The sequence below is a fragment of the Pagrus pagrus genome (genome assembly GCF_965226575.1).
Source record: "Pagrus pagrus genome assembly, chromosome: 11".
NCBI lineage: Eukaryota > Metazoa > Chordata > Actinopteri > Spariformes > Sparidae > Pagrus > Pagrus pagrus.
Window position 1 is genome coordinate 32,350,006 of NC_140195.1, and position 13,131 is coordinate 32,363,136.

General features: G+C 41.2%; 1 protein-coding gene across 9 annotated transcripts in view; it reads right to left on the reverse strand.

Moving 5' to 3' along the window:
- The window catches only part of igsf21b (immunoglobin superfamily, member 21b), a gene marked incomplete at its 3' end in the record, with an annotated part of 52,560 nt that overhangs the window by 12,383 nt on the left and 27,046 nt on the right, over positions 1–13,131 (reverse strand). For 4 of the 9 annotated variants that reach the window (XM_084367256.1, XM_084367251.1, XM_084367255.1 and 1 more), the window contains exons 2-5: positions 8,763–8,887; positions 6,341–6,462; positions 6,000–6,118; positions 1,335–1,450 (exon numbers count right to left, since the gene is read on the reverse strand). In XM_084367256.1, coding sequence (XP_084223382.1) covers positions 1,335–1,450; positions 6,000–6,118; positions 6,341–6,462; positions 8,763–8,887 — 482 coding nt within the window. Of the gene's footprint in view, positions 1–1,334; positions 1,451–5,999; positions 6,119–6,340; positions 6,463–8,762; positions 8,888–9,981; positions 10,742–13,131 lie in introns of those variants that run through there. The other 5 variants (XM_084367257.1, XM_084367252.1, XM_084367254.1 and 2 more) reach the window with 4 other exon arrangements.

Consider the following 13,131-nt stretch of genomic DNA (forward strand, 5'->3'; position numbering starts at 1 on the left):
AAATCTGGCCATGTCTTACAAATTGCCCCTTTAAACATTTATATGATCATGAGCTGCTCTGAAGTAGCCTTTAATAGGGCAACATTGTGGCCCTGAACAGATTTAACATAATAAAGTATGCCACTCTTAATTATTTTCAAAATGTACACATTCACTGGTCAAAAGAGGAAAACTACTTAGTCAATGTTTTGTGTCGTGTGCGCATAATTAAAATCTCATATTTGCAGAAATGTTCATTTCTGGACTATGCACTTATTTGATTTTAAAAGCCTTTATCGGCTGATACCAATACCCCTTTTCACACAGAGACGAAGATGATGATTCCCAGTTGAACTTCAACAATTCTGTCAAGAGGCGTGGTTCAAAATTCATCCAGAGGATGACCAGAAGCTTGTGAGGTGAAAATGGCCAAGGGACATTTAAGCAAATATTAAAATTACTGTATGTATATTTTTGATCCAGCAGATTTGGTCAAATTTTCAGAAGACCTATTATAAATTCATTACTGTGTGGGCATGTGTGGACTGGTGGCAATCAGTTGTCTTAACACAGTGCTGTTTTTGGTTTAAAGCCAACCCCCTCACTGGGTTCCCACCAACCATGTATGTACAGACTTATTTCATTACACTCAAAACGTGACTATATTATGTGCTTAACATTTTCATTACATTACAAACAGAATTTCTCACTTTCTCTTATATTATCTGTTTTTATACAACCTCTGACACACTTCTGGGCAACAATCATTCAGTCAACAGTCATTTAAAGCAAATTAATAGTGACATTATCTCCATAATCCAGACACAGAAATATAAATAATCTACATACATAAACAATAAAGCTGTGCTCTTGCTGTACATTATGATGTATTAATTCATATTTATCTGTGAGTCATGTAGCTCCTCTTCTTTTCACTGATATGTGTGTCTCACTCATGACGAGTAAAGCCACTTTTTAATGGATTTTTATTTTATCACATATACAGCTTTCGTCTAATCCCTCGTACATTTTTCACAGAGGTCACAGAGTGTACAGACCAAAGCTTTAGCTGCAGCATCAAGTGGGAGCATTGTTCTCTTTTGATTTTTTTGTCTGAGAGCGCTAAACATTTAAAATCCAGCAGTGTTCCCAATTTCATTCTGCAATGAAAGTACTGTTCTCCTCCTTCAATGTATCAGGATTTCCAAAAGATTGTTTTTCATCATCATAAATGGATGAAAGGATGGATCATGAAGTTCTCCTTTATAGCACGCAAAGAGGTGAAACAAATTTGATTATGGAGACTGAGACCTTCAAGACAGATTAGATTAGAAGAGTAAAAGGCTGCATCTCACCATGGGAGCTGGCTTTGCCCCTGTAACAATGCAAACCAGAGTGAAGTTCTGGGCCTCATAACGACTGAAAGGAGCCAGGCTGTTGGCTGCGACCACAGAGATAGACTTGGGAGGTACTGCAGAGAAAATACACAAGGCAGTCAAAGATGAAATTCATATCTAATATCTAATAATTAGAAAATCTGGTTAAGTGATGAGTCAGTATGCTGGTGATGTCTTCCATCCAAGAAATACATTTTGGGGAATGTGCTGATTTGCTTTCCTTTTGAGAGTACAAATGGACCTCAACCTCATGCAGATCTGGAGTCAGGACATCATGTTTGTTCAACTCAATTCAATTCAGATGGGTTTTATTGGTAGAACTGAAACAGTGCTGCTTGAAAGTATGTGAACCCCTTGAGCAGTTTAGATGTTTCTGTTGTTTTACCATTATTTCCTATTTTATCATCACCAGTTTTTATATATGAAATGTCAGATTTATGTTTATCAATTGCATGTACTTGTTTAGTGGGACTTGTTTAAGTAGCCCAAAAACTACATGAAACATGGAATTAGTGTATGTGCAAAAGTAAGTCAACCCCCAGCTGCATTGGTAAAGTCAAGCAGGTAACACTCAGGTGAAACACATTTGGGTGCATAATTAAAGCAACACTAGGTAGTTTGGACTCATTACTACCCCCGGCTGGTTGAGAAGCACAATTATCTGTTACTAGAGTTGTAAATACTGTCGCAGTATGAGCATCCCTGGGGAAAATGAATACACGTGAATTTGTTGACGGAGCCGGCGAATCACGAAATCGTCTGAAAAAACCTCACTGGAGTGCCCACAACAAGCTAGATTCAGAGATAGCAGTTGGTAGTTTGTTAGCATATAGGCTGCACAGCACGTTAGCATGCTAGAATTATTCTCATACCGAGTTGGTTATAGTGATTGCACCGACTAAGTTACTTCCAAAACACGACGCTTGGGCGTGAATGTGTTTATTAACGTCTGAAAATATAACTTTGTTTTCGGGAGTCACTGAATACAATCGCAAGTTGACGTTGTGTTCGGCGTATTATTCTGTTGATTATCTGCATGAACTAAGGAATCTGCATCTTTTCAAGACAAGACGTTCATAGTGTTTTAGTAGGTTAGTCATCGTTTACAGTCACTACATGAAAACGTGCAAGCTGACGTTGTGTTCGGCGCAATAACTACAACCAACTCGGTACAACAGTAGCTAAGTAGCATGCTAACGTTACCTCCCGATCACACTGTTCAACTATTACGTTGATTATCTGCATGAACTAAGGAATCTGCAACTTTTCAAGACAAGACGCTCATAGTGTTTTAGTAAGTTAGTCATCGTTTACAATCCCTACATGAAAACGTGTAAGCTGACATTGTGTTTGGTGTAATAACTACAACCAACTCAGTACGACAACAGTAGCTAAGTAGCATGCTAATGTTACCGATAACAACAATAGCCTGATGTTACCTCCCGACCACACTGTTCAACAATTATGTTGATTATCTGCATGAACTAAGGAATCTGCAACTTTACAAGACAAGACGTTCATAGTGTTTTAGTAAGTTAGTCATCGTTTACAGTCACTGCATGAAAACGTTCAAGCTATCGAAATGGACAGCATTAGATTATCTCCCGGCTTTATTACAGTTATTAACTGTGGACAAATAGAGCCCCAATGAACACCACATAACAACAAATCAACTCAAAGTAAAAGTTGGTAAGATAATAAATATGTATATATGTAATATATGACTTACAAATCCAGTAGCATCAAGGCTCGGTCGCCATCAGTTCTTTCAGCTCGCACCACCGAGCGTAAGCTGGTCCAATATTTATCCCTGTCCTGCTCATGTTATATCACTTTCTCTTTTTCTTTTCTTCGCCTCCTCATACCTTCTTGGCTTTTTTTAGCTGGCTTGGCCATGGTGTTGGTTTACAAAAAATCCAAGTAGCTGCTGGCTAAATCCACTGACGAATAAATGCGTCGTAAAGCAGGTCGCACTAGACTTCTTTACGTCAGGTATGTCGCTACCCGCTCAGGGAAGTTATGCAGTGCGGTTTCTGCCGGCGCGACCCCCCTCAGGCTGCAGAGGTGTCACCGTTCATCCTATTAACCGTTATTCTACCACTTAACTGAGTTTAGAAATATTATTTTAAGGCCGGAAAACTACCTAGTGTTGCTTTAATCATTTAAGCGGACCAATGAAATGAGACATCCTTGGGAAAAGGTTTGCCCAGCACTAATTAAAAGAGAGGAAACCAACCAAACCACTGTAGTTCCATACATATCAACAATGCCGAGAGGAAAGGAGATATCTGAGGACATGAGGAAGAGGGTAGTGACAGCCCATCAGTCTGGGGAGGGCTATAAGACCATCTCCAAAAGATTCCAGCTCCATCCATCCACTATAAGACAAATCATTTACAAATGGAGGGCCTTCAACATGACAGCAACTCTACCTAGAAGTGGACGCCCATCAAAACTATCACCCAGAAGCACTAGAAAAATAATAAATCAGGTAAAGGCCAACCCACACATCACCTCTAGAGAGTTGCAGACCTCTCTGGGACAAATGTGCATGCATCTACGATCAGATGAGAATTGAATAACCATGACATTCATGGGAGGGTTGCTAGAAGGAAGCCTCTGCTCTCAAAAAAGAACAAAGCTGCCTGTTTCAACCTTGCCAGAGAGCACTTGGACAAACCAGGGGCCTTCTGGAAGTCCATTCTCTGGACAGATTAGTCAAAAATAGAATTATTTGGTCACAATCAAAATCACCATGTTTGGAGAAAAGCCAACACTGCATATCAAGAAAAGAACCTCCTCCCAACAGTGAAGCATGGTGGTGGAAATGTGAAGGTCTGGGGCTGCTTTTCTGCTTCTGGACCTGGACGACTCCATATTATCCAGGGAACCATGAATTCTCAGGCCGATCAACAAATTATTGACCAGAATTTCCTGCCATCAGTAAGGGAGTTGAAGCTGGGACGAAAATGGATTATGCAACAAGACAATGACCCAAAGCATTCCAGCAAAACTGCAAAGGAATGGCTTCAGAGAAAGAGGATTCGTACACTGGATTGGCCCAGTCAAAGTCCGGACCTTAATCCAATTGAAATGTTGTGGTGAGACCTGAAGAAGTTGGTACATGCCAGATGTCCCTCCAACCTCTCAACTGGCTGAGTTCTGCAAGGAGGAGTGGGCAAATCCCCATAAGCAGATGCGAGAGACTGGTTAGTGGTTACAGAAGACGTTTGGTTGAAGTAATGGCTGCAAAAGGAGGAACCACAAGCAACTAACTAAAAGGGTTCACATACTTTTGTTTTTGTGAAATAAAACACTTTTTTTAAGGTTATTTTAATGTTTTTTTACAAAAACAGTGACCGTGTCTGGATGGTTCACAAACTTTCAAGCGATCACTGTATATCGCACACACACACACACACACACAGAGTGGGCCGTCCAGGTATATTAACGGCCACCCAAGTATACGCTACCAGTCAAAAGGTTCAAAAATCAAAAAAAAACTTCAGGGTAATTTTAGGTAAGTTTTCAAATATGTGTACAGTGAATGTATGAGCACAACATTTGATATTAAAAGCTGCAGGCCTTGTGGGCCTTAACTCAAATTACCCTGCAGGTGTGCATATCTACTATTACCCATCTACTATTACCCATCTGTGTCATACAGGTTTTAACACTTCTACACTGTGTGTTACCATTTCAGTTTGTCAGCAAACTTTGTGTCTTACTTTCTTACATGTGCCCATGTGCCCATCTCACTAATCATCTCTAAATTGACTGTCTAACTATGTACATCAGAAAAAGGGAGTTTAAATTTCTACTATTCACCTCAAGAACGGAAAAGAGCTTGAAATACTATTGAGGTCATACAAAGTCTGCTCGTACTGGGGTTATAAATTCAACTAATTTATTCCCAAACTTATTTTTTGGATCCTCAAAGAAAAAGTCACCTTCTCAACTTTTATTACTGTATTTTCAAAATGATTCCATACCACTCTTCTAGTGTATGTGTTGCTGGATTTAGCCACTTTCTAATAATCGATTTTTTACTTGCCACCAAAAGGGCCTACAGCAGCTTTGTATCAATACTATGTTTCAAAAATGAAACGTGTCCCAGATAGAGTCTCAAGCTTCAGGGTTATTTGAGTCTTGAATATTGTACTTAATGTTTTGTGAATGCCATTACAATATATACTAAATTTGGAACAAAGCCCAGAATATATAAAAAATGGTTTGCCTCCATTGAGCCACATTGTCTCCAACACATCAAACTTGTATTCCTGTATTTTTCCTGGGATACTGTCTAAAAGTAACTTTTTATTTTTCCCACAATGTTCTCTCCAATCCATGGAGGATTTCAAATATGTTACCAGATAATAAACCTGAAATGTCCAGACCTGTAAAATAAAGTGTTACTCCATGGTGCTCGCAGGATGAAACATATGCTGGTGAAGATTCTCAGTCATCCAGGTCATGATATATCCAAGAGGCTTCTTCAGTTCTGGAGAAAGTCCAGTTGTCTTTGTATAGCACTTAGACATAGGATGAAACCCTAATGAGTTTGAACCTTTCCTAGATATGGTCTTTAAAGTTCATGAGACAACCTCAGAGATGAGTACATACCTATGACAGTGAGAACGATGCTTCCAGAGGCTAGAATCACTTTTTCTCTGGAGTTCCTGTCATAGATCCCCACATGACACTCATACAGACCGTCATCCTCCATCTGGACCTCAGGAAGCCTGTTCATATTCACGATTACAAAGATTATAGAGGGTGTTTTATAACTACACAGTACCTTTTTATCTTTAACATCCCTCTCTCTCTCTCTCTCTCTCTCTCTCTCTATATATATATATATATATATATATATATATATATATAAGAAATCTCCCACCACCCACCGTTTAATAAGGGTTATTACAACATGACCCAACTTGCACAGTAGCGGTAACCAGTCTTACCGAACAGTTGACTGGTAGACAAGGTCCTCTCGTCTGCGGTTGTCCTCCATGTGGGAGTAACTGGTATTGTACATGGCATCATAGGTGAAAATCTTCTGCTTGGCACTGCCTCCTTCTATCACCTAAAAGGGAAAGGACATTAGCGTGAGCACTAGAAAGTATCTCGTGAGCATGAGAAGGTTTCTCGTGAGCACGGGAAACGTTTAAGTTTTTTTTCTTCATGTGCCCAAATTATGCGCAACAAAGTGTAGTTACGGTATGGTAGTTATGCCTGCCTCATGATCAGGACTCACAATGAGGATATAGAGTGTAACAATTCTGTGAGAGCTGTCACTGACTTTATTTACAGGCTTTCATAAATCATACAATCCATATTCGCAGGTGGTGAGGATGATCCAGATGAGCTGACTGGAGAAGGCAGAGTGTGTGTGCGGAGACTGCACTGTCTCCAGTGCGCTCGGTGCGGCAGAGGGGTCCAGGGCGGCATTCCGAAGGGCCGACATTCCGAACGTTCACTTTCATGTTTCGGAATGCCGGCCCTTAATTACTTTAGAAAAAAGGACGCCATTCCGAACCTGAAACCCTAACCTTAACCATAACCCGGTCGGAATGGCAGACCGTCGGAATGGCGGTCCTTCGGAACGGGGGTTGCCCCCCGCGGCAGAGCGCACCTGACAGTCGTGTCCACTGCAGCGATTTCACACACAAACTACATGAAAACTAAAATCGTATTTTGGTGAAACATGAACAGTAGGCTATTCATTCTTTAATGCTTTGTGGTTTAATCTTGGATTTCTACCATTGATTATGATTACTGGGTCAGTTAGTTACTTCACTATAAGCGCAAATACAAGGCTCTTACAAATACGAGGTTTATGAAAATGCTCACAAGAAAAGCTTCATGAGCGTTTTCATAAACATTCAAACCAGCAGTGTTACTCGCGTACCTTCACTTCCGTATTTGCGCTTATAGTGAAGTTTAATAATTATTCCATTAACACCTTTCAGTTGTAAAAATATCAGCCAACACAAATCTTAAATCAGTATTTCCCCATTGAGCTGTGCCATCATCACATTGCCTGTCCTGGAGCGCAGCGGAGAGGGCCGGAGTCTTTGGTAACTAACTGATCTAGTAATCATAATCGATGGTAGAAATCCAAGATTAAATCACAAAGCATTAAAGAATGAAAAGCTTACTGTGCATGTTTCACCAAATACGATTTTAGTTTTCATGTAGTTTTTTGTGTGAGACAGCGCACAGAGCGCACTGGAGACACAGCCTTCTCTAGTCAGCTCATCTGGATCATCCTCACCACCTGCGAATATGGATTATATGATTTATGAAAGCCTGTAAATAAAGTCAGTGACAGCTTTCACAGAATCGTTACACTCCATATCCTCATTGTGAGTCCTAATCATGATGCAGGCAGAGTTCACCGTAACTACACTTCAATGAATAAATAGCGTTCACATATCAAAACTTAAACGTTTCTCGTGCTCACAAGAAAGTATCTCATGCGCATGAGAAACGTTTACGGGTTTTTTTTTCCATGTCCCTTTAGGGGCTCCGTACATATATAATAAATAAATAAAAACCTAAAAACTGGATATCCGATTTCAAGATTGTTTGACTCAGGAGATTTGCTCAGCAAGCAAATGTAGTACACATACAAAGTTTTTTTTCTTTCTCTTTGCTTCTGCACTGTGCAGCACCATGCACATGGCATGAGTGTCTCCCTGGCCTGACTGTTAGTCGTATAGATTGACATTGGGACCTATCATGCACATAAGTATAGGTTTTCTAAGCTAAATCATGGCTGACATGGATGGAGAAGGTTGTAACACCCTTAACTAGACAGCAATTGTCTGCAGCCCATGAATGCAGCTTCTTAGCTTCTCAATATTCCACCCGTGACACGAACGACAGATTAGCACCAAGTATGACATTTTCCTCCCCAAAAGAAAAATGACAGTCATGTCACATACCGTAATAGATCCATCTTGTGTTCAGAGTACAGGGAGAAATTAAAACTCCCCTGGAGGAACATGGATGCTTTTCATCTTATTTAGGACATGAGTGGTCGTGCACTTCCGCCTTTTTGTTGTTGTTGTTCAAAATGAGTTGTACAGAAACACACACTGAAAAATGAGCCTTACTTTCCTCTTGAAAAAAAAGAAGGTTTTCACTGGGTTTCACACACACACAATAGGCTCAACACATGGGAAAAAAACGTTCTTGTGATTATTTTTTTTTTCACTCTGTTCCACGCATGAAAAAAAAAGATTTCAGAACTTAGAAAATGGAGCACCTGAAAAAAAAATTAACTTGCCCCTAAGGGCTATTGTAGAGGGCAGAAGGAGGAGGGAGTGTCATCAACCAAATGCAGAGAGAAGATGGCACGCAGCAATGCATCAAGTTCACCTGTGTGCTCACCCGAAACCACACAATCTCTCGGAGGTTGCCGTCTGTTTGGAAGTTGCACTTGACTGTTACTGTGTCTCCAATGACAACATGAGGAAGAGGCTCAATGGAAACAGTTAAATAACCTGCCAAAGAGAGAACATAGAAGATAATTGGAAATGACATTAATTTCCCCTGTATGGCCCTCTCAGTGAACTATGATGTTAATGTTCTTATGCATTTACAAAGCAATCCACCATGAAAGCATTACTGGACATGATGAACTGCGCTCAGTAGCCTCACTGCTGTTAATGACCCTGTAGCCTGTAGCTTTGGTGGCCACTCAGCTTTTTCAAAGCTGTGTTGATTTCAACTCCTATTTGACAAATATAAAGCTCACAATACACAGCCAAAGAGAGCATGGGAAATGAAAAAGAGAAAACAGAATTAAAGAAAAATAAAGGATCATAATATATGTAGTGGAGTGAACTGAAAAACTACAAAGTGCTTGGTTGAGGAAATATGTAGGAAAATCAAGGACAATGTCAATAAAACTTCCTCCCTTGTTTTCTGACCCACAACCACTTGTTTACCATACAGCAAGGCCATAATTATAATATATTTTGGTTGGAACATGTTCATCTTCATGTAACAATGAATATATTTGTGTTATGATTATGGCTGTTATTTATTAATCCCTAATCACCATTACATACAATGAAACAAGTGAAGATGTAAAAGAAAAAACAAAGCAATGTAATCGAGTAGACTTTTAGACATTATCTTAACAATAAAGCACATCCCAAGTGTTATTTTTTAAAATCTTAGAATGGCAGGCACTGAATTTTGTAATTTATGAATCTGGCAAATTGGGTCTGTTCCCAATATCTCCTCATTTTGACTCCGCGGATATGGAAAAGACAACAAGAATAAGTACAATCAATAATATCTAGGCTTGGTCAAAGGTGTTTACAATTTGTAAAATATGGCCAGAATGTGAGGGTGGCAGTTGTAACCCACGCTCTTTGCTTGCTATCCATGACTGTAGCTAGCTACTACTAGCTCATGGCTCAGTTAACCATGGAGCCAGTTGCACTAGAGTTTGCCTGCTGTGATGACCACTCATACTTTGTTTGTGATTACTTGGGTTTTTACTAGGAATGAGCCAAGTACTCAGCTGAAAAGAGTGTAATAAGAAAAGCATTAGCTGTGTCCACAACATCCTATGCAAACTACTCACAGAGCTCTTGGGTGGCATCCTGTAAGGGTTTCCATCTGGGGACTGTATAGTTCTTCTGGGGGACTTCAACGCTCATACGGGCAATGATGGAGAAACCTGGAGTGGGGTGATTGGGAGGCCCACCTGATCTGAACCTGAGTGGTGCTTTGTTATTGGGATTGGCCATAAGGAACACTATGTTTGAGTGTAAGATGCTTCATATGTTGACTTGGTACCAGGCCACCTTAAGCAAAAGGTTGATGTTCGACTTTGTGGTTGTGTTATCAGATCTGCGGCTGTATATCGTGGAAACTCGGGTGAAGAGAGGAGCAGAGCCGTCAGCTGATCACCGGCTCGTGGTGAGCTGAATTAGATGGTGGGGGAGACTGCCGGACAGACCTGGTAAACCCAAACTTGTAGTGGGGTAGTGCTCCAATTATCGGTGTATCGCACTGGTCAGCCTCCCTGGGACAGTTCATTCCAGGGTGCTGGAAAGGAGGCTCTAACTGATTGTTGAACCTCGGATTCACGAGGAACAAAGCAGATTCTTTCCTGGTCATTGAAGAGTGGACCAGCTCTTGGTGGGGGGTCATGGGAATTTGCCCATCCAGTCTTCATGTGTTTTGTGGACTTGGAGAAGGCCTACAACTGTATCTCCCGGGGAGTGGTGGTACTGTGGGAGTATGGGGCTGTTGCTACGAGCTATCTGGTCCCTGTATAACCAAAGTGAGAGCTGTGTCCATATACTCAGCACAAAGTTGTACATGTTCCAGTGATGTTGATAGTTTTTCAATATGTCTGAATACAAAACGCTGGTGTTGTAGCGTTATCGCTAAGTCAAGACGGAAGGAGGCAGGAGCATATCAGAGACACACCAGCTGTTAGGTCCAGGAAACTTTGGTCTCTTTTATTGTCCCCATGACAACCCTAACATTCTACAGTCACCTAGCAGGACTTATCTCTACATCTCCCTTTTCCAGTTAGTTTCCAAGAGAGAACTTACTTTAAAAGTGTCTGACTAGACATGAGGAAACTATCAAATAAACACAACTCTTCTAGTTGTAACAATAAACCATTAGGAATATAAATATATATAAATTCATAACTGAAAATTCATATTTAAATTCAAGCAAACTCTAAAATCTTTTCACTTAGGTTGTTCAAACGATTCTTCTCTAAACTCTCTTCTAAACACAGTATCATAAAAATCACTGCTGTAAACATCATATAATAAATACCAAATACTAAGTTAAACAATCATCTTCTCTGATATTAAACAATTATTATTATTATTACTATTTTACACAATATACGGTCACAGTCACATTTTTTTTGTTTTTTGTTTTTAAAACACACAATATAGCTGCTCTGAGCGATGGCGGGATGACAAGTCTGCTGCCATAGAGAAGCAAGCCACTTTGAACTGTCATTTCTCCTTGAAATGGCAGATACGGCTGGAGCACCCGGTCTATTGAGAACTTGTCTGGCCATCCTTCAGCACAATACTGTTTTATCTATCTCAGTATGTCGTCATTGTCCTGTTGTGTCTGTATTTCTTTTAGCCTTTTCTCTGTTGCTGGTAGGCTAGCAATGATGGAGTCGGCGTACAAGTCGATCTCCTCTTCTGACAGTCCTGTGGCATGCTGTTTTCTGGTGCTCGAGACAGCACATCTGCAGTGTGTCAATATTTGGGTTATACAGAGCTAGACCTGGAGGAGTAGTCAGGTCCTCCTTTATGCTGTCAAAAGCCTGCTGCTGTTGCAGCCCCCAAGTCCACATATTTGATTTTTTGATCAGCTCTCTGAGTGGGTGAGTTTTCTCAGCCAGGTGAGGCATGAATTTACCAAGATGATCAGTCATCCCCAGAAAGCGCCTCACTTCACTGATATTTCTGGGCTCCTTCATGGATTTGACAGCGCTCACCTTGTCTGGGTCTGGACTGAACCCTGCTGACTCGATGATCTGCCCCAGAAACTTTATCTTGCTTTTTGAAAACTCACATTTGTCGTTCAGTGTCACTCCTGCACTCTGCAGCCGTGAGAGTGTTTTCCGCAGCCTCTCATCGTGTTCTGCCTGACTGGCTCCCCAGATGAGCACATCATCCATGTGGCACACAGCACCATCTATGCCTTCTAGGGTCTGCTGCATGCGTTTCTCAAAATGTTTTGGTGCTGATGAGATGCCAAAACATAGACGATTATAGCAGTACCGTCCGAACGGAGTGATGAATGTGGTCAGCAGAGAAGATTCCTTGGAGAGTGGAATTTGCCAAAATCCTGAGTTGGCATCTAGTTTTGAGAAGACTTTGGCCCCGGTGAGCTGACCAAGAGTGTTCTCCACCGAGGGAAGTTGATGTCTCTCTCTCTCTACTGACTTATTCAGCTCTGTGAGGTCAGTGCAAATCCTCACAGCTTCTCGTGCGCGTTTAGGAATGACCAGCATGGGCGCACACCATGCTGTGGGCTGCTCCACTTTAGTGATGACACCTTGCTGCTCCATGCGATTTAGCTCCTCTTTGACTTTGGGTAGGAGGGGAAAGGCTTTGCATCTTTCCTGAGTACGATGGTGTACTCACCCCCCATTTTACCAAGTCCAGAGAAGAGCGGCTGCTCAGCTTAGCAGCAGTGTCCTCAGCCCATCCACAACATATACAGTCTCTTTCTTTGTTTTATTTCTCTTGTTGAGAGTGGCTTTGAACTTACCCATCACTTTCAGAGGGTTTCCTCCTGGCCCTTTGAGAACCAATGTAGCTTTTGATAGCTGACCATACTGGCCCTCGTCGTACAATTTTTTGGGTATGTCTGTCACATCTGCGCCTGTGTCAATTTTAAACACTGCTTTGTGGTCATCCATTTTTACCTCAGTCATCCAGGGACCAGCACTGTCCCCTGTCTCTGTTGACAATGAGCCCAGGAAAGAAACTCCATATTCTTCATCACTATCCTGTGTGTGTGACATTGTGGCCATATTCACCTCAAGTAACTTTTTGGACCTACAGACTCCAGCATAATGTCCTTTTTTTCTGCACTGGTTGCATGTTACATCCTTTACTGGACATTGGTCTAGGCTGTGTCCTCTTGTGTCCCCACACCTTCTGCATGGTCTGTTCTGTGCTTTACTGAACATGGGTTTGGACCGTGGCTGAGCCTGTTTTGTTTTTGCACCACCACG